Genomic DNA, 19,250 nt, shown 5'->3' with positions numbered 1-19,250 from the left:
AAGTGTCCAAAGTAAAAACCCTGGTCAGCTCTTGGGACATGCACACACTACAAATATAAACTAGTTTCATTGTCATAGCTTTGCAACACCGAACCATGGGAGCTGTCGTTTTGAGAGCAGCCTAGGGTTCTAAACCGTGGGCACTGAGGGGTTGGGGGAAACATCTGTGAACATTAAGATGGTGTCAGTTTGCCACCAACTATGCGTTTATATGCATCACAGACTGTGGGGTTTAACAGCAATTCCCTCTTCCCAGGGAACTGTAGTTCTATGAAAGGACAGGAGTTAGGGACTGCTAAGAGAGAATTCCCAATACCTTAATCAAACTACAAATGCTAGTATTCTTTGGAAGAAGCCATGGCAGTTAAACAGGAATAAAAATGAGATAAGTTCAGAGTATGGCTATCCCATCAGGGTCTGCCTTCAGTTTTTTGCTGGCGAGCAAATCTGGCCATATTAGAAAGGGGGGGGGGTTAAGGGGTTGAAATGGGGGGGGGGCCCTGGGCAAGAACCATCAGCACGCCCTCCCTAATGGGCAAAGGGAGAAGAAGGCTGCACAAGGGAAACAGGCCAGCACAGCAGCTAATCTGCATTAAGTACTAAGCATTAACAGAGTTTGCCTTTTAAGATAATGAGGTTATTCATAGGAACATAGGAAGCTGCCGTATACTGAGTCAGACCATTGGTCCATCTAGCTCAGTATTGTCTTCACAGACTGGCAGCGGCTTCTCCCAGGTTGCAGGCAGGAATCTCTCTCAGCCCTATCTTGGAGATGCTGCCAGGGAGGGAACTTGGAACCTTCTGCTCTTCCCAGAGCGGCTCCATCCCCTGTAAGGGGAATATCCTCCAGTGCTCACACTTCTAGTCTCCCTTTCAAGTGCAACCAGGGCAGACCCTGCTTAGCTAAGGAGACAAGTCATGTTTTCTACACAATCAAAAACTATGTTCTACCTGTGTTTGGGAGTTCTTTGTGCTCCTAGTTTTCAGTTGTGTGGAAGCAAAGTAGGAGGAAAACCTGGGTAGCTTTTCCTACCTTGTTTTCACACAGTCACTTCTATCCAGGTTTTCCTCCTACCTTGCTTCCACAAAACTGAAAATTGGGAGCACAGAGAACTCCCAAACCTGGGTAGAACACAGTTTTTGATTGTGTGAATAACCTCAAAGATACACAGCAATTTCTGTGTATGATTGTCCTGTAAATCCTAAATTCTTTCTATCAGATGCAATTTTCAACTCCATAACAAAACAAATATTATTCTAAAGAAGAATACAATTCTACTTTGGCTGGGAAACACTAAGAGGAAAGTCCACACTCCTTAGTGGGCTTCTACCAGTCTGAGGCATCCTCGCCAATCTTCCTATAGCAAAGCCGTCTCCTGCCCTCCCTTACACAGAGTCTGATTTCATACCTAGTACACTGCATAAGAAGCCACCTAATGGCTCAGCGGGGAAGTAACTTGCTTAAGGAGCAAGAGGTTGCTGTTTCAAATCCCTGCTGTTATGTTTCCCAGACTATGGGAAACACCTATATTGGGCAGCAGCGATATAAGCTGAAAGGCATCATCTCATACTGCGCAGGAGATAGGAACATAGGAAGCTGCCATATACTGTCTGAGTCAGACCATTGGTCTATCTAGCTCAGTATTGTCTTCACAGACTGGCAGTGGCTTCTCCAAGGTTGCAGGCAGGAATCTCTCTCAGGCCTCTCTTGGAGAGGCTTCCAGGGAGGGAACTTGGAACCTTCTGCTCTTCCCAGAGCAGCTCCATCCAAGTCTCCCATTCATATGCAACCAGGGTGGACCCTGCTTAGCTAAGGGGACAAGTCATGCTTGCTAACACAAGATCAGCTGTCCTCAACCATGTACATCACTCTGGGCTCCTTGGAGAAGAGTGGGATATATATGTGAAAATTAATGAAATATATTTTAAGCATTTCGAAGAAGTATTGACAAATGACTTTGCAAAGCTGTTCTTCAGAGGTTCAGCCAGGGCAACTCTGCAGCAAGTGTAAAATGTGATGTTCTTAGCAGAATTTGGCATTGGTAAACGCCTCCTGGATTCTACCAAAGAAAACCAAATGGCTCTGTGGTCACCAGGAGTCAACACCGACTCCACGGCACTACTTTACTTTACCTTACACTGCACATAAGTATCATTCAAATCAATTGACAAAATGTGGTTAGGGCAGTTTGTCTGATCCGAGGGGTGTTCACTGGCATTTTCAGTATTAAAACGAACATGTTCTGACTCTAATTGTCAATTAGGGCCTTCACTTAAGGGGTGGAAGGACAGCCATCCCCATCTGCATCCACAAAGAGTTGTGGCCAATGAGATGGTAAAGGTAAAGTGTGCCCTCAAGTTGGTTTTGACTCCTAGCGACCACAGAGCCCTGTGGTTGTCTTTGGTAGAGTACAGGAGGGATTGACCATTGCCTCCTCCTGCGCAGTATGAGATGATACCTTTCAGCATCTTCCTATATCACTGCTGCCCGATAGAGGTGTTTCCCATAGTCTGGGAGACATACCAGCAGGGATTGTGTCACTCCTCTTATTTCTGTGCCAAGAGCCTGCACACTACTGCCCCCTAGTGCCCACAAAGTGTCTAAAGCTAGAGCTGAAATACTGGGGAAGAATACTGCAAGCAAATCCTCTAACTCAAGTTGCTTTTTACCCCCAAAGGCAAAACTCTAGTCTCCTGAATATAAAACTCTACAATATTTCTAATTCTGGATGCTGTTCAATTTCAGGATTTTAGTGGGGAAATGGGGTGCAAATTTGTTTCCCCAAAGTTCTTACAGCCAAGGTATACATTTCCCTGAAGTAGAATTTGCAGTACATTTGGCGCTTACAGAAAAAGGTTTAATCTAAAAATGTATACGAGAACACTTGCACTCATAGGGGTGCATCCCTCTGTATTTGTGTGTGAGTCACTAATCCGGGTGTGCCTCTTTATTGGAAGGAGGCAAAGCAAGAGGTGTAGAGTGTTGGACCTGGACTGGGGAGGCCTAAGTTCATATCCCCATTCAGCCATGAGACTTGCTGGGTAACTCTGGGCCAGTCACTTCTCTCTCAGCCTAACCCACCTCACAGGGTTGTTGTGAAGAGAAGCATACCTATGACCCTGCTCTGGGCTCCTTGGATGAAGAGCAGAATATAAATGTATAAACAAACAAACAAACAAACAAACAAAATTGCTCATGCAGAAATGCAACAGTCAGTCTCCTCTGAGGCCAGGTGATTCTGCTGTGTCTCTGCACTAGGAATAACTGAATGGCCCAACCATATCCAGTGCAGAGATACAGCAGAATTACCCACCTCCAGAAGAGGCTCATTCGAAGGACCAAAGCAGCAAATCATGCAGAGACACAGTAGAAAGCTCACAGGGTCAGTGGCATAGTAACACCAGGAACAGGCAGACACACAGTCCCGGTACTTTTTTCCTTCTAGGGCCTCAGCAGGAATGCAAGGCTCCTGGGTTTCGACATGGAAATAATGTGCCGCTCTTGCTATTCCAACCATCTTTTACCATTCTTCCCATCTTGGGAACATAGGAAGCCGCCTTATACCAAGACAGACCATTGGTCCATCTAGCTCAGTATTATCTGCACTGACTGGCAATGGCTCTCCAGGGTTTCAGAAAGGAGTCTTCCCAAGCCCTACCTGGAGATGCTGACAGGGACTGAACTTGGGACCATCAGCATGCAAGTCCTACAGTGGACTAGTGTCAGGACATCCTAAAAGGAATGACAGGGAATGCCCACAGAAATGCATAGGTTCCTTCCAAATGGCCATGGAATACACTGAATTTCCAAATTGCAGTTGGCCATTCAGAAATTCCATGCATTCCTCTGGCCATTTGGAAGGACGCTGTACATTTCTGTGGGCATTCCCTGTCATCCGTTCTAGTATATTCCCGTGCATTTTTGTGGGCGTTCTGAGTCTACATGATCCTTGACTTCTTGTAACAGAACCAGCCCCACCCCATTATTGCACCTATCTAAGTGAGGGAGTGAGGGGTGTGGCCATTCTGATGGGCGTGGCCATGGGGCATGGCTGTCAGGGTGGGTGTAGCTATGGGGGCTGTCATGGAGAGCACCTGCACTTCTGAATTTGCAACATCACTGAACAGGGCCCATAATTAATTCATTTATCATGGCACACTAGTCGTTTCTTCATGGCACACTAGCGCATCCTGGTACACACAGTTTAGGAATCCCAATGGAACGTCTTGATCTTAGCTAGTTAATTAGAATAATATTGCCAAACGTGATTCACCAGTGTTTCTCCACAACCATAAGAGCCAGAACTTTAAGAAAATTAATCCTGAGATCCGCAGGATGCCAGACATGACACAAGAGATCAGACTGGGCACTTGCATGTTAACTGCTAAAAACATGGCGTGCACCGACCTGCCAGAATCCTGTCTCGAATGTGTCCCCGTCTTCCCGATACCTCTCCCATCCTATCCCTTCAGTTGCTCCAGACACGGTTCCGAGAATCCCTTGCCTCCTACCTTCCTGCCTACACGGTGGTTGTGTAGCTGCATCCGTGCGTGGGCATCACGGGATTTCCCTCGAGGGTCCAAGAAATGCCGGGCAAATCTCTGAGCATAGTCAAAGTCCGCGCTGCAGCCGCCCCACTCCCAGGTGTCCTGGGGACCGGGCTCCCCCCACAACGAAGCTGGCCCATGGGGCAGGCCCTTGCCCCGGCTGAGAGTCTGCAGCTGGCTGAGCTTCAGCTTCTGGTTCTCGGTGCTCTGTTTGGCACAGCCACAGCTCTGCAGCTCCCCAAGGCTACACGCAGTGGCCACTGCATGGGTGACTCCGGCTGCCAGCAGTGAGAAGGCAAAGGCGCTTTCCCGGAAACCTACAGGGGAACACAGCAAGCATGGAAGAAGGTGAATTGGAGAAGAAGTTGGGAACCGTTCAAGCCACCAAGCAGAAAACAGCATTCACAAAAAGAAAGACGTGTCTAGGATGGCGTCTAGATATTAAATCTAGCCCTCAACACTCCTCCCTTGTGTCCCACTGGGGTCTCTTGTGACCCTCTGTGTACTCTGCACAACTAAACCTAACAGTCTAACACTACTTCCAATGTTTTTATGACTACTCCTACAACAGAACTGCTACTACCATTGCTGCCGCCGCTACTACTTTGAATATTTATATAACATTTTTCAATGAAAGTTCTCAAAGCAGTTTACACAGAAAAATAAATATTAAATAAATAAGATGGGTTCCCTCCCTGTCCCCAAAAAGCTCACAGTCTAAAAAGAAACATTAGCTAGACACCAGCAACAACCACTGGAAGAATGTTGTGCTAGGGCTGGATAGGGCCAGGTGCTCTCCCCGCACCCCCAGCTAAATATAAGAGAATCGCCACTTGAAAAGGTGCCTCTTGTATTACTACAACAAAAAAATATTTTTATACCACTTTTCAATAGAATTTCTCAAAGCAGTCTTCATACATACATACATACATACATACATACATACGGTTCCCTGTCCCCAAAGGGCTCACAGTCTCAAAGAAAATTATATGGCAGACACTAGCAATAGTCCTCTAAAGGGATCCTGTGCTGGAGATGGATAAGGACAATTAATCCTGTCCCAGACCTGCTCAATATAAAAAAATCACCATGGTAAAAGGTGCAGCTCTAAAATACCCTAAATTTGAATTGAGGAAAGCTGGATTCTATTCAATTTGTTCAATTCAATTTGTTCATTACAGTCTCCGACCAGCCAGTAGCTGGATTCTGCGGTTATTCATTCATTCATTCGATTTTTATATCACCCTTCCGAAATGGCTCAGGGTTTTTAATTTTAAAATGGCTTTTAATTTTACAATTAAAAAACAGAAACCATTAAAACCAACAACAATTTTAAAAAGAAATATAAATATGAACACCAATTACAAACATCTTAAAAAACAATTAAACTATCAGAACAATTAAAACCCTGAAAACCAGGTTAGCATTAAAACAATTAAAACTAATTAAAAACCCTGAAAGGCCAGGCCAAACAGGTTAGTATGTATCATGCCTTTGCACCTATTTGCTTCCTTCTCCTCTTGCTTCTGCTCTTCATGGAAAACAGAGCAAACATAACACAAGATATCAGACTAGGCACTTGCACAATAACTGCTAAAAACATCGAGTACACACAGACCTGCCAGAATCCAGAGGGAACAAAAACTATGCAGCAGGGGCACCGATTCTCTTCTCTTAGCCACCACTGGCATTCCTGCTCAGTCCTTCATCTGGCTTGTGAAACATCATTCGGCACCATTTACATATTTTCCAACCTGGTTTGAAAGTCTTAAGGGCTAGAAACTTGATTTGTGTGAAAACCAAAACATAAAACCAGAGGTTTTCAGCACTGAATGTTGGGCCTGTGTACGGCACGGTGAGAATGCAGCGGATACACAGCTGTGCTTGAGATCAGCATCCTCTTAGTAATGCCATCTGCCTGCCAAGTCAGAACGTCACATGGATGTAGAAAGGTTTTCTCAGCAGTTGCCCCACAACTAAAGAGGGCCCCTTCTTTGGCAATGCCCCAGCCCATATGCATTTTAAAAGCATCATAAAGATTTTTTTAAAAAAATTATTGGGCTGCGCTTAGGCAGCTGAACCTAAGGTTGCTGAGGCATGTAATATGCCAATACCAATATTTAATATTTAATAATAGTTTGTTTTAGTTATTGTGACTGACCGCAAGCCTTCAAGATAGCGGGGATAAATATCTGAATACTCAAGTAAACAACGCTATGAGTCAACTACTGAAAATCACGATTAAAATGTGTAAGACGGACTTAAATCTGTTTTAGTACTATTAGAGCTATTATGGTTTTCCCAAAGTACCCTGGGAACTGTAGTTTTGTTGAGGGCTTAAAGGAGTGGTGGTCAACCTGAGACCAAAACCCTCATCATCCTCAGCTGCAACAGAGAGCCTCGGGATGGCTACCCCTGCTCTAAATCCTCAACAAACTACAACTCCCAGGGTACTTTGGGGAAGTATCATGTTAGTTAAAATGGTACTGAAACGGACACAAGTCAGCATGACTTTCAATAGTAAATTGAGACTGGGAATCATGGGAGTTGTAGTCAAGAACAGCTGAAGACCCTGCCTCAGGTTGGCCTTCTCCGATTCTGAGAATTCTTCAGAGAAACCATTACCTTGCAGGCAGAGGCTAGTGGGCAGAATGAATGAATGAATGAATGAATGAATGGGGATCTTGATCTAGGGATTCAGACACCATGCCTGTTGAATGAAAACAAGGCCTTTCTGATTCTTTGCTATCTCAAAGTTTCTCACCTCTTCATGTCCGCCCCCGCCCATCCCATCCCATCCCATTTTCAAACTTCTCTCTCCAGTAACCCTCCAGGATAGGGACATTAAGCTGAAGCTAAAGCCGAGGATTCCAGCCAGAGCGCTTTCCAGATTAACCCCTACCACAATGTCACTACGGATCTTGCTTCGGTTCTCTATTTCCTGTGTTGTGACACCGCAGTTCCTGCATTGACAGCAAGGTGCTGTTCACATTCCCGATGCCTTTGTCTGGATTTCATCTTTGCGATATAGTGCCACAGCGTTGCAAGTCCGTTGCAGAAAAATAGCCGTGTTTTCCCGTTGTAGGAGTTTTGAGATTCTGAGGATGGTTTTCAATATGATCCTGCCAAGACGAAGCATTTCACCCCTGTTGGAGTGTGTGGTCTGGAAAGCTCCCAGGAGAGGCCCAGGAGACTGCAGAGCTTGAGGCGAGGCACCAAAAGCTGCCTTGCCCCATGATGACCCTCGGTGGGAGGGGGGCAGGCGGCCACTTTCAGAACGGACCTTTGCCAGCTTTGAAAGTGGTGCAGCAGGTGGGGAGGAGGGATGGAAGCCAGCAGCCTCCTCTCCTCTCCTCTCCTCGTGCTTCTGGCAAGCTTTGCAAAGAGTGTGAGGAGGAGAGGCGCTCCCTGCAAAGCTTGCGTGGGTCAGGCAGGTCCCAGCGAATGGCACTGATGACAGCAGGGAGGGACCTCTTGCTGCCCTGCTAGCGGCCCCACTCATCTGCCATCTGAGGCGGTCCCTTCCACTTGCTTCATTTCAGCATCCTAACAAAAAGCTCCTTCCCAAAACCCTTTAAAAGGGTTTGGATTCAAACACTTTGGATTCAAAGACTTTGGTTTTTTACCAGAAATTTTTATGTCAAAATATCACCAAATCTTATATTTCTGCAGAATATATGGAGCTGTTTTTATATATGATAACTGCTGCTAGGATCCTTTATGCCTCTAACAGGAAAATACATACCGTTCTGACATTAGAGGAATGGCATATTAAACTTTGGGAATATGCATCAATGGCAAAGATTACTTCATATACAAAGAATAAGTCAGCGGATAAATTTGAACGAATTTGGGAACCATTTGTACGATACAATTTGTCACAAGGTCAGATATTTAATCTGAGATTTGGATTCTCCTTGCAAACAAGGTTGTGAAAAGTTTTTAATTTTATTAATGAGTAATTTCGATCCCTAAGTTATTTAAACATTTTTAATTGGAGGCTAACAGATTAAATGCCTTCTTCTGCATGATCCCCACTGCATGTTAAGGTCATCTGAGGAAGTCCGTCTCCAGTAACCACCGGTTCGTCTAGTGGCGACTCAGAGGCAGGGCTTTCTCTGTAGCTGCTCCTGAGCTACGGAATGCACTCGCGGCAGAAATACGTAATTTGAGTTCATTACTGTCTTTCAGGAGAGCCCTTAAAACCTATCTGTTTGGCCTGGCCTTCCAGAGTTTTTAAACTGTTGAAAACTGTTTTAACTTGTTTTAAATGTTTGCCCTGGTTTTCCACAGTTTTTAACTGTTTGAATGTTTAATTGGTTTTTATTCTGTTTTTATAGTTTTGATTTTAATTGCTAACTGGGTTTAATTGTTTTTATTCTGTTGTAAACCACCCTGAGCCATTTTGGAAGGGCGGTGTATATATATAGAATGAATGAATGATCAAAATGGGAGCAGATAGAACAGGGTGATACAATAGAGAGTAGAAATCCTGATTGATATATATGACACATGGGAGACATGCATTATGGTATTTGTGTAATCTCTCCCCCCGCCCCACATTTTTCTCTTTCCTTTCTTTCTCTTCTGTAATTTTCTTTCTTAAATAAATAAATAAGGGGGGGGCGCAGAGGGAAGAAGAGAGGGTCTGGATTCCAAAAGGGACTTTTCACACATGATGCCTGCAGCAGCAACTGTGAGTCTGTCACACAGCGTACGCCTGACAGAGAGCCGTAGCCAACCCCCAGCTACTGACCGATGTGCCTCCCCAGGACACGTGTTTGTACATGTTTGTTGCCTTCACGCTTCGCATGTTTAGGCGTGGGCATCTAAACATGTAGTATATTGGGCTATAAGGCAGATGACCACAAACTGTGTAGGAGAAGCACCCGGCCCAGCTTTGGGAGCTGTGCGGGCATCTGGTTTCCGACTGTGCATCAGCAAACAACTAGGTCAGGAGGAGGAGTGATCATCTGCAAGAGAGTTGCTGGGTAGGGTGGCTTTTCCTCCTGCTTTGTTAAAATGCTGAGTACGAGAGCTGGGTAGGACGGCACCATCCTACCCAGCTCCTCTTTCTCTCTCACACGATCACTTCCCTGTCCTCCTCCTACCTAGGTGTTTGCTCACACACAGTCAAAAATCAGGAATGTGCATAGCTCCTGAAGCCGGGTAGGACACTTGTCCTACTCAGTTTATGGTCACGGGAACTGCCTTCATGTGTCGTAGAGGGATGAGATTAGGCTGTGCATCTGGAAATATAGCACAGAGTGCATGGCGCTACGCCTGGATCAGGCCCTTTGGCTTGAGGCCTAAGGGCTAAATTACATGTTGTGTTAAGACTATTATTAAGGTTGATGTGCTTGTTTTTAACTCATCAAATAGCACATGGGGTGGGGTAGGGTGGGGGGAAGGTTGCCATCTGAATCAAGACCACGGCAGGAGGGACAGGGGTTAACCCTTTGCTTCCATCACAGCTGCAGTCCAGGTCATGGACACACTCCCTGAAGCTGCTGTTTGCACCAGGAAGTAAGGTCCTTGTCAATGCCCACAGCCCAGGTAGGGCAAGGAGGATCATGTGAGGCACAAGGCCGGGAACTGGGTTGGAGAGCAGGGCAGATGCAGAGGCTGGAGAGGCAGGAGTGGGCAGCAAGCAGGGAACCAAGGAGAACCAAGATTATTATTTTTTTGGTCTGTTATGATTTAATGTAGCATGTGTTTTTATTGTATGTTTTAATCCACTGTTGTAAGCCTCCCAAAGAACAATTTGTTATGGGGCCACTAACAAATAAAATTTATTATTCTATTATTAAGCTGGAGCATGTGACTTGGGTGCAAAAGCAATCAGGGAGTTCCCATGGTGGAGATGTTGCGCCAGCCGCTAGCTAAGTAGAAAGTCCCGTCCCCTTCCTGGAGTTAGCTATTCCCAGCATGCATCCAGGCTGGCTTGCCTTTCAAGTAGTCCCATGAGGAAGTAAGCCGTGGGTGGCCAGGCGGGTGCTTTTTCACTGGTTCTGAAGCTCAGCCCAAGTCTGACATGGTTGCTGTTCCTGGGAACAGGTGATGGAGAGCAGGCTGGGGTTGGAATGGGTCCCTGGATGGGGAGTGCAACATGATTCTCCGAAGTCCTCTGGCTGCTTGGCGTGGGTGTCATCCACAGGGGGAGCAAGGGGTTGTGGTTTTTTCCAGAGAACTCCTGCTTGTGCTAAGAAGCTCTGCTAAGGCTTGTTGTTCCTGCTCCTCCTTCCCAGAGGAGGCCTTGTCAGAGTCTGTATTCAGGTGGATCCCGATACTTCTAGAGGAACTAAAGTCCAACAAAAGCTCTTCTCTGGGGGCTGGGGGGGGGGTTTACCCTGAATCAGGATCAGTGTTCCTTGTAACAGGGATTCCTGGATGTTGTTGACTACAACTCCCATAATCCTCTGGGGAATCCCTGTTAGAGGGAGAACTGATTAGGACCATGGCAGAGGCAAAGGTCCCCATCCCATAGTCCTGGTCTGGATCGGGACCCCCACGTATACTATTTACTAAGGAAAAAACAAGCACGTCAGCCCTAATGACGGGATTAATGCAACCTGTAGTTTGGCTCTAAGGCTAATGCTGGGGCAGCAGTGGGCCCACAGGATTCGGGAAGGCCCTGCGGCCTGCGGGGACCTGAGTTATTACCAAGTGCTGAGATAAGACTGGCTGGAGCCTTCAAGGAAGCAGACACAGCTGTAGGGAGGTCCCCCTTTCTCCCCAAATAGTTATATTTCTATGAGGCCATATGCTGCTCACTATGACTCACTGTGACACAATATAAGTCTGTGGAGAGACATGCTGTGCGTGCACCCCAAAAAATCCTTGCAGTGCAAAAAAACCCCAAGAACATACAAACAAAAACCCACCACCAGGACTACTCTGTAATTAAAAAGAAAAAAACTGTGCATCCACATACCGTACCAAGAAACACCAAATACTGCAATCCGAGCAGCATAAAAATCAAGGAGATCAGCACAAATGATTATTTTGCATAATTTATTCTGGTTTTGCTAGTCTGGGAGGCACAAAGGCTAAGAGCTATGCATGGCACTGAAGCCCACCACTACCACCACCCCTCTAACAGGGATTCCCAGATGTTGTTGACAACAACTCCCAGAATCCCTAGCTAAAATGTCTTTTGTGTTGGAGTTATGGGAGTTGTAGTCAACAACATCTGGGAATCCCTGCTAGAGGGAACACTGCCACCACCCCTCCGGAGCCCTGGGCATTTTGCCTAGCCACTCTGTCTCCCTTTTACATTTCAAGATTTCATTAGTCAGAGTATACAGCCCTGGACCAGATGGACCAACGATTTGATTCAGTATTAGGCAGTTTCATATATTCATTCAGTTGATGCCCGTGGAATTTCAAGTCCAAAACTCAAGCAATGATTCTCAGGATAGTTGAATAAAGCCTGAGAGCTGGATCTGGCATCCAAATGTGGAAGGCTAGAACCAGGTCGCTGCCCTGCAGACGTCCTTTAAAGGGATTCCACTGCAGCATGCTGTCAAGGTCTCCTCCACAGCTCTAGTCGAGTGCACACAGACAGGGAGAGGCAGAGGCTTCTTTGCCAGCTGATAGGATAGGGAGATGGTCTCCTTCACCCAGGCCAACAACCTATGAGAAGATTGGATGCCCCGTGGATGGTCCTGTATAGCTGACGAAGAGCACCATGGTCTTCCGAATGGATCTTGTCCTGTCTGTGTAGAAAGCAAGCGTCCTGAGAAGATCCACAGTAAGCCCTGTCCATTTCCACCGGCAGGCAAAGGTCTTGTGATACATGAAAGTCTGAGGCCGCTAGGGAAGGAGGACATGTCTGGGCGCAGCGTGACCCTGTCCTTATGAAAGACCAGGTATGGAGAATCGCAATGTAGGGCTTTCCATTTGATGATTCTTCGAGCCGATGTTATAGCGACCAAGAACTCGGTGTTGAGAGAAAGGGGCTTTAGGTTGCACAAGGCCATGGGCTCGAAAGGTTGTCACATTAACTGGGTTAGGACCTGTAGAAAGTCCAATGGGGGCAACAGCTTGGGAAACAATGGGAACAAGTTCAACAAACCTTTAAGGAACTTTTAAACTGTCAGGTAGGAGAAAAGACGCCAAACCCTATGGTTTGCAGTAAGAGCTGCCAGATGGACCCTAACTGAGGTGAGCACCTGTCCTGCCTGCCGTAAGAACAGCAGGTACTCTAGAATGACTGAGACACCTTTGCTTGAGGTGTATGTGCTGGACTTTCTCCATTTGCCTGAGTAGGACCGCTGGGTGGAGGGCCTCCTTGAGGCATCCAGGACCTTCTGGACCTGAGAACTACATCCTATCTCCCCTTTATCTTCCAGACAGTCAGGCGTGACGAGCGGAGATCAGGGTGGATCTCTCGTATGTTTGTCCAGGGTCAAGAGGTGTGGAGTCAAGGGAAGGTGCAGGTAAATGTGATAGGACAGATGCAGCAGAGTGGCAAACCAGGGCTGTCTCTGCCACCAGGGGGTGACTAACAGAGCCTGTGCTCTGTCTAGCATCAGCTTTTGGATCATCTTTGGGATCAGAGGAATAGTGGGGAACGTGTACACCAGTTCCTGCCCCCAGTGGAGAAGAAAGGCATTGCCCAGTGATCTCAGGTCCATGCTAGCTCTGCTGCAGAACTGAGGGCATTTTGCATTGGCCGCTGTTGCAAAGAGGTCTAGTGTGGGCTTGCCCCACTTGCAGAACACCTGATTCAGTGCTCCGGGGTCCAAGGACCACTTGTGGGAGAGTGAATTCTGACGGCTGAGGGAGTCCGCCAGGGTGTTGGACTTCCCTTCTATATGGACTACTATGGGCCAGATCTGCCTGTGCGTACACCAAACCCAAATTTGTGGAAAGGAGCATCAGTAGTCGAGATGCTGTGCCCCGCTGATGATTGAGGTATGATCTTGCCGTCGTGTTGTCTGTGAGGATAAGAACGGGCTCGCCTCTGATCCAGGGCTGGAAGGTTCTCAGGCTGTGAGACACGGCCAGAAGCTCGAAGTCATCTAGGTGTCTCTGGGCCTCTCTGTGGGTCCAAACCCAGCCTTTTCTTGAGACATCTGTTGTAATGGTGAGAGTTGGTGCAGGCTGTTGGAAAGTCCTCTTGCTCCTTGGAGCTGGCCCCAGATTCAGCTGGAGGTGCATAAGGTGGGTCCATATCATCATCCGAGTGGGTTGAATAAGCTGGGGATGGCAGCTCAGGGCTTAGATCTGGTGTGCTATGGTTTAGGGATTTGCTCAGGCACCTGGAGTAAATGCTTCTTCTTCTTCTTCTTGGGTTGCTCACCAATTACGGCCTCAGCATTCCCAGCTTAACATAGTCTTTCCTTCCTAGATGCCTTCAGAGGCACCTCGATGGGCTGTGCTGGCAGTATTACAGGCACCTGCGCCAGTGCCAGAGAGGCCCCCTTAGATTTTACTTTCAGCTGCAGCTTGCTCTTAGGGCGCTTCTTAGGCAGCTGGCCAGAGGGTGCCACACAGGCTGTCCCCAAACCTGATCCCGAGATTGGGACCGACGGAGCTCACCATCAAAGGAGGCATGGCTGTTCCTGTTAGGGGTGGGTGGGGTGGCAGCAGCCTTGGCTGAGCGGAGAGTGGCTTCACTGTTGGGGCCGACAGCAGGGCCGGTGGTGGCACAGAAGGTTGCGCCGTGCTTTCCGACTGGCCAGACTGGGGGCAAGCAGCACTGTTTGGGGAGCTGCTGTTGCCAGTACTGCAGCTACAACCGATGGTTTGGGACTCGACTTGGGCTGACGTGGTGGTGCTCCACCCGAAGGCTTGGAGAGGAACTACAGGAGTTGTGCTGACAGGCTCTGGGGGCTGCTGCTGGTCCACAGGTGTTGGCATCGTGCCCAGATCAGACTGCATCGATGGCCACACCAGCCATCGCCAAAGTAGTGGAGCCGATGGTGAGGCCAATGCCTGCCACTGAGATGGTTGCATGAAAGGCTCGTTCCCAGAGTAGTGCTCCCAGTCAGGAAGCTCTACTGAGCTCCGCTTGCTTTGTAAAGCCCAGACAGATTGTGCACAAGTCAGCTCTGTAGGCTTCCCCGAGGCACAAAAGGCAGAGAGTGTCCATCGGAGGCTGGGATCCTAGCAAGGCAGCTCACTCAAAGCTTGAAAGCGATTTCAACAGTCATGGCCATAAGGCAGCCCGAGCCAGGAGGGCCGAGGCCGGAAGGGTGGGGAGGAAAATGAACACGCAAAAGTAAAATATAGAAATACTACTATTGACAGAAAAGGGAAAGTGAGGAAACGACAGAAGGAATAAAGGTTTACGTTTTTCTGAATAGGTACTGTTCAGAAGAAATTCCAACGATCCTGCTCTTGTGGCAATTAACCTAAGAATGAGGTAAGGAGTTGTAGTATCCAATAGGGGGAACCATTTCCCACTCTTTTTTCCATATACGGCATGGCTCTAGAATGTTCCGGACCATGGCTCTGTGCGGGCACATAACCCAAGTGTAATGCCCAGAGATCACGAAGAAGAAGAAGAAGAAGAAGAAGAAGAAGAAGAAGAAGAAGAAGAAGAGATTACCTGCTCACTGGACACCGCAAACCACCTCTGCTGATCCCTGACTGGATCCATGTGGCCCATCACCTCTGCTGACCCTCCATACACCCCAACTCTGATTACCCTACTCTCTGCTACCCTTCTGACCGGATGCAGCTCCTGAGGCAAGGTGTACATGCTGCCAGCCCCCTTTCAAAACCAACCCTTGCAAGCTTTGAATGCGGGGGGGGGGGGGGGGAGAGGAAGGACTAAAGGTTGCCAGCAACCTCCTCTTCTCTTTGTGTAAGTTTTGCAAGGAATGTGAGGAGAGGCGTCTGATTGGTTGCAAAGAGCTGCTCCAATGGTGGTGGCAGGAAGCATCTTGCAGCCCTGCTGGCACTCTAATGGTCTGCCACCTGAGGTGACTGCTTCAGCTTGCCTCCCCAAAGGGCTGCCCTCGCCTGACCCAGTACTCCCTTACCTTGCTCCCAAATTCCAAGCCCCAAGCTCCACCAATCCTGACTCTCGCACGTTTCTTTTGCGCCTTGATTTGCTAGAGCCCTCCATTTGACCCGTATTCCCCACATTCCCCTGTGGACTGGGATGAGCCCCACCAAACTCGCTGCATGTCAAGCAACGGCTCAGCCCAGGTGCTTGGATGACAGCTTGCTCCAGCTCTTGTCTGCCCAGGGGCTTTGCTTTGATCCTGGGTTTAAATTTAGAACCAACTCCTCCTTCAAAGCTACACTGAAGAAAGGGGATCCAGACAGCAAAGGCAAGAGCTCCCTGCCAAGTTGCCTCCAGGGTCAGGTGTTGGCCATTCTCTTCGATGCAACCTGGGAAAGATGCCTGGGGTAGGCTTGAGGGGAGAAGGCCAGGGGTGGTATGTGCAAGGAAGGACAGGCAGGGCCATCTCTAGACTTTGGGGGTACCTTGGCAAAAAGCCCTTCGGTGGGCCTGCCCCAAATAGGTACATAGGAATATAGGAAGCTGCTATATACTGAGTCAGACCATTGGTCTATCTAGTTCAGTATTGTCTTCACAGACTGGCAGCAGCTTCTCCAAGGTTGCAGGCAGGAATCCCTCTCAGCCCTATCTTGGAGATGCTGCCAGGGAGGGAACTTGGAACCTTCTGATCAGGGGCGTAGCAAGGTTGGAGTGGGCCCAGAAACAAGTTTTTAAAATGCCCCCCCCCAAAGTCCAGGGCCTCCGCACACCCCAGGCCCCCAAGGATTTAAGTCTGATATTTCAAAATAAGTATGCTGCCTAGAAATACATTTCACTGAATACACACACACACACACTTCACAATATATAGTGATATACATTGAGTACTATATATTTGTGCTACTTTTTAGGGATGTGCACGGAACCACAGAAGCGTGGTCCAGCACTCGGGGGAAGTGTTTCTTTAAGGGGGGGTGGTAGTACTTAAACCCCTCCCCCCCGCCGCTCTTCCCCCTCCGGCGCTGGTGCTGTTAAAAATCTTCTTGGGGCAGCAGAGTTCCTCCCTGCCGCCCCTGCCCCTGTCGTTGCTCTTTAAGCCTTAAACTGAGAACAGCTAGTGGTGTGCATGCGCCCTGCGCGGCGTGAGCACTTGTTTTCGCCGCTGGCGCGCGCGCGCTACATACGTCATTTAACAGCACCAGCGCTGGAGTGGGAAGAGCGGCGGGGAGGGTAAGTACTACCACCCCCCCTTAAAGAAACACTCCCCCGCCCTCCCGAACCGCCGGACATCCAAACTGGTCCGGAGGGCTTTACAATTGTGCCCGAACCGAACCATGCACACTACTATTACTTTTAATGCCTAGAACACACTAGCAACGCTAATTATTAAAATGGCCCCCTCGCTGCAGATTAGCAAAGGAGACTTTCAACCATGCAGGGTGAGCCTATGTTTGTTTTCTCAGAATTTTGAACAAATTCAGTCAAGTTTGATTCCAGGAGGTTTTTCACAGGAGGCTTTTAAAGCCCTTTAAGACACATCTCCTCTAGAATGGAGGTGCTGCATTCACATGTTGGCCAGATTGACCCTGAAGTCCCTGCAAGTTATTGGGGAGCAGTTCACACACAAGAAAAATAAAATAAAATAAAAGCACAAGACATGCTTCACAGTTCTCACTCAGACCTTCTGGGTTGCAAAACAACTTGAACATAAGTGCATTTATAAATGAATGGATGGATGAATACAATAAATATAATATTGTTTGTTCCAGAAGTCTTTGTAATTTTCTGCCATGAAACAAGCCACTTATAGGGCTTATTAGATAGTTGTTTTTTTAAGCCACCAAATTTCCCAAGCTGTTTTAAATTAAATATTCAGAGACTTCTCAGTCTCCCCACCCCCCATATAAAAGCCTTATGGCAAGCAGATCCCTATATATCGGGGGGGGGGGGGAGGGCGCACAAAAAGGAGTTCACATTCTACCTGGCAAATGCTGGGCTGGCTGGCAGAGGGTCTGTTGCAGAGAACTGTAGGGGCCACTCTGCCTACCTGCCTCCTTCCTTGCTTGCTTGGGGCCTCCCTGCAAGCCTACTCCAGTTCAGGCTTCACTGAGGCCTACCCGGAGGCCTCCCTAGAAGCCCCGCCCACCCGCCGATCAGCTGATTGGTGGGGAGAAAAGGAGCTCTTTGCAGGCAGCTTGTCTGCTGCTTAGATGGCCAGCCAGGAGGACAAGCAGGAGAGAGGGAGAACAGGGCAAGTGGCTGAGGGGCCTTAGGACTGGGCAGGGGGCAATGGGGAGTCATGTGAGGGGTCTCTGGGGGCCCCTCCAAGGCAGTGGGGCCCCCAGGCAACCGCCTCCCCTTGCCTCATAGTAGTTACGCCCCTGCTTCTGATGCTCTTCCCAGAGCGGCTTCATCCCCTGAGGGGAAAATCTTACAGAGCTCACACTTCTAGTTTCCCTTTCATATGCAACCAGGGTGGACCCTGCTTAGCTAAGGGGACAGGTCATGCTTGCTACCACAAGCATCCTCTCTTCCCCATCCGTTGCATGTGCATTCGTTGCATGTGCTCCTCTCTTCCCCATCCGTTGAATGTGGTGGGGGCAACTGCCATCGAGGCCAAGGGCAGGGTGCTTTCCAGATTACACGCTACCACAGTGTCACTACATGTCCCTTAAGTGTGCTTCCATACTGCCTGTGTTTTAACATCATTCGCATTCCCTGCACTGTCAGCAAGGTTCCGTTCACATTTCCGATGCCTTCTTTCGGATGTTATCCTTTTGTTTTAGTCCTACAATGCCACATGTGCGTCATGGATAAATAGCTGTATTTTCCCATTGTAAGAGGGTTGTGCAAGCTACTTACTTTTTCAAAATGGTCCTGCCAAGCTGAAGCATTTTACAGATGAACAGCGTGTCATCTGGAAAGCGCCAAGGTGGGGGTGGCAGCAGCTACTGCTCCTAACCGCCATCACCCTCCTCCTTTATTCCTTGCCTGTGCAGGTGGACAGGTGAGTGAGTGATTGGCAGCAGCAAGGAGACAGAGCTGCTGCCACCCGCCCGGGGTCTCTGCATGGCGGCGGGTGGGGAGGAGCTGCTGCAGGTGGCAGAGCAAAGCTGGGGGCAAGACACCAGGTCATGCCCAAGTCTCACTTCCAAAAGTGGCCATCAGTGCTCTGCTGCTCCTTCTCTGCAGTGCTCTGCAGGGGGGCAGGGGCTGGCAGTGGGCCTCCCAGGACGCCAGAGCCTTGGCAGCTGCCCAGTAATGCCAACTCCTGACACCAGCCCTGAGATAGGTTTTGGGAACTGGCACAGCCTCATTTCCTGTCCCTGCCTGCTATTACCTGGGGCCGGGTGCGGAAGTGCCCTTTAAAGTGGTGGTTCCCTTTATTTAGCAGGGGGAGAGCAACTGTTCCTATTCAACCCCAGCACAGCATCCTTCCAGTGGCTGTTGCTGGTGTTTACCTGGTTGTGAGGGCTTTTTAGACTGTGAGCTCTCTGGAGGCAGGGAACTATCTTTTTCCTATCAAACCTTTTTCTATATAAAAGCTTTGAGAACTCATCTGCTGAAAAGCAGTTTAACACCACCACCACATCCTGGGCACATTTCTTGCCAATACTAGCCTGAGAATAAAATGCTGGGATGAGAACAAGTATATGGTGTAGTAGTTTTAGGACTGAGGAGACCCGAGTTCAAATCCCCATTCGGCCATGAAATTCACTGGGTGTCTCTGGGCCAGTCACTT

At 48.4% G+C, this 19,250-nt stretch overlaps 2 protein-coding genes across 11 annotated transcripts in view; one reads left to right on the top strand and one right to left on the bottom strand.

Moving 5' to 3' along the window:
* WNT10B (Wnt family member 10B) overlaps positions 1 to 19,250 on the bottom strand; it is a 31,295-nt gene that overhangs the window by 4,314 nt on the left and 7,731 nt on the right. For all 10 annotated transcript variants that reach the window (XM_053289309.1, XM_053289308.1, XM_053289307.1 and 7 more), the window contains one exon: positions 4,513 to 4,865. In XM_053289309.1, coding sequence (XP_053145284.1) covers positions 4,513 to 4,865 — 353 coding nt within the window. The remainder of the gene's footprint in view (positions 1 to 4,512; positions 4,866 to 19,250) is intronic.
* The window catches only part of WNT1 (Wnt family member 1), a 52,245-nt gene continuing 47,892 nt past the window's right edge, over positions 14,898 to 19,250 (top strand). The window contains exon 1 of the mRNA XM_053289317.1: positions 14,898 to 14,920. The gene's annotated coding sequence lies outside the window, so the exon portion shown is untranslated. The remainder of the gene's footprint in view (positions 14,921 to 19,250) is intronic.

The sequence above is a fragment of the Hemicordylus capensis genome, chromosome 2 (genome assembly GCF_027244095.1).
Source record: "Hemicordylus capensis ecotype Gifberg chromosome 2, rHemCap1.1.pri, whole genome shotgun sequence".
Taxonomy (NCBI): domain Eukaryota; kingdom Metazoa; phylum Chordata; class Lepidosauria; order Squamata; family Cordylidae; genus Hemicordylus; species Hemicordylus capensis.
This window is presented reverse-complemented; position numbering and strand designations above follow the sequence as displayed.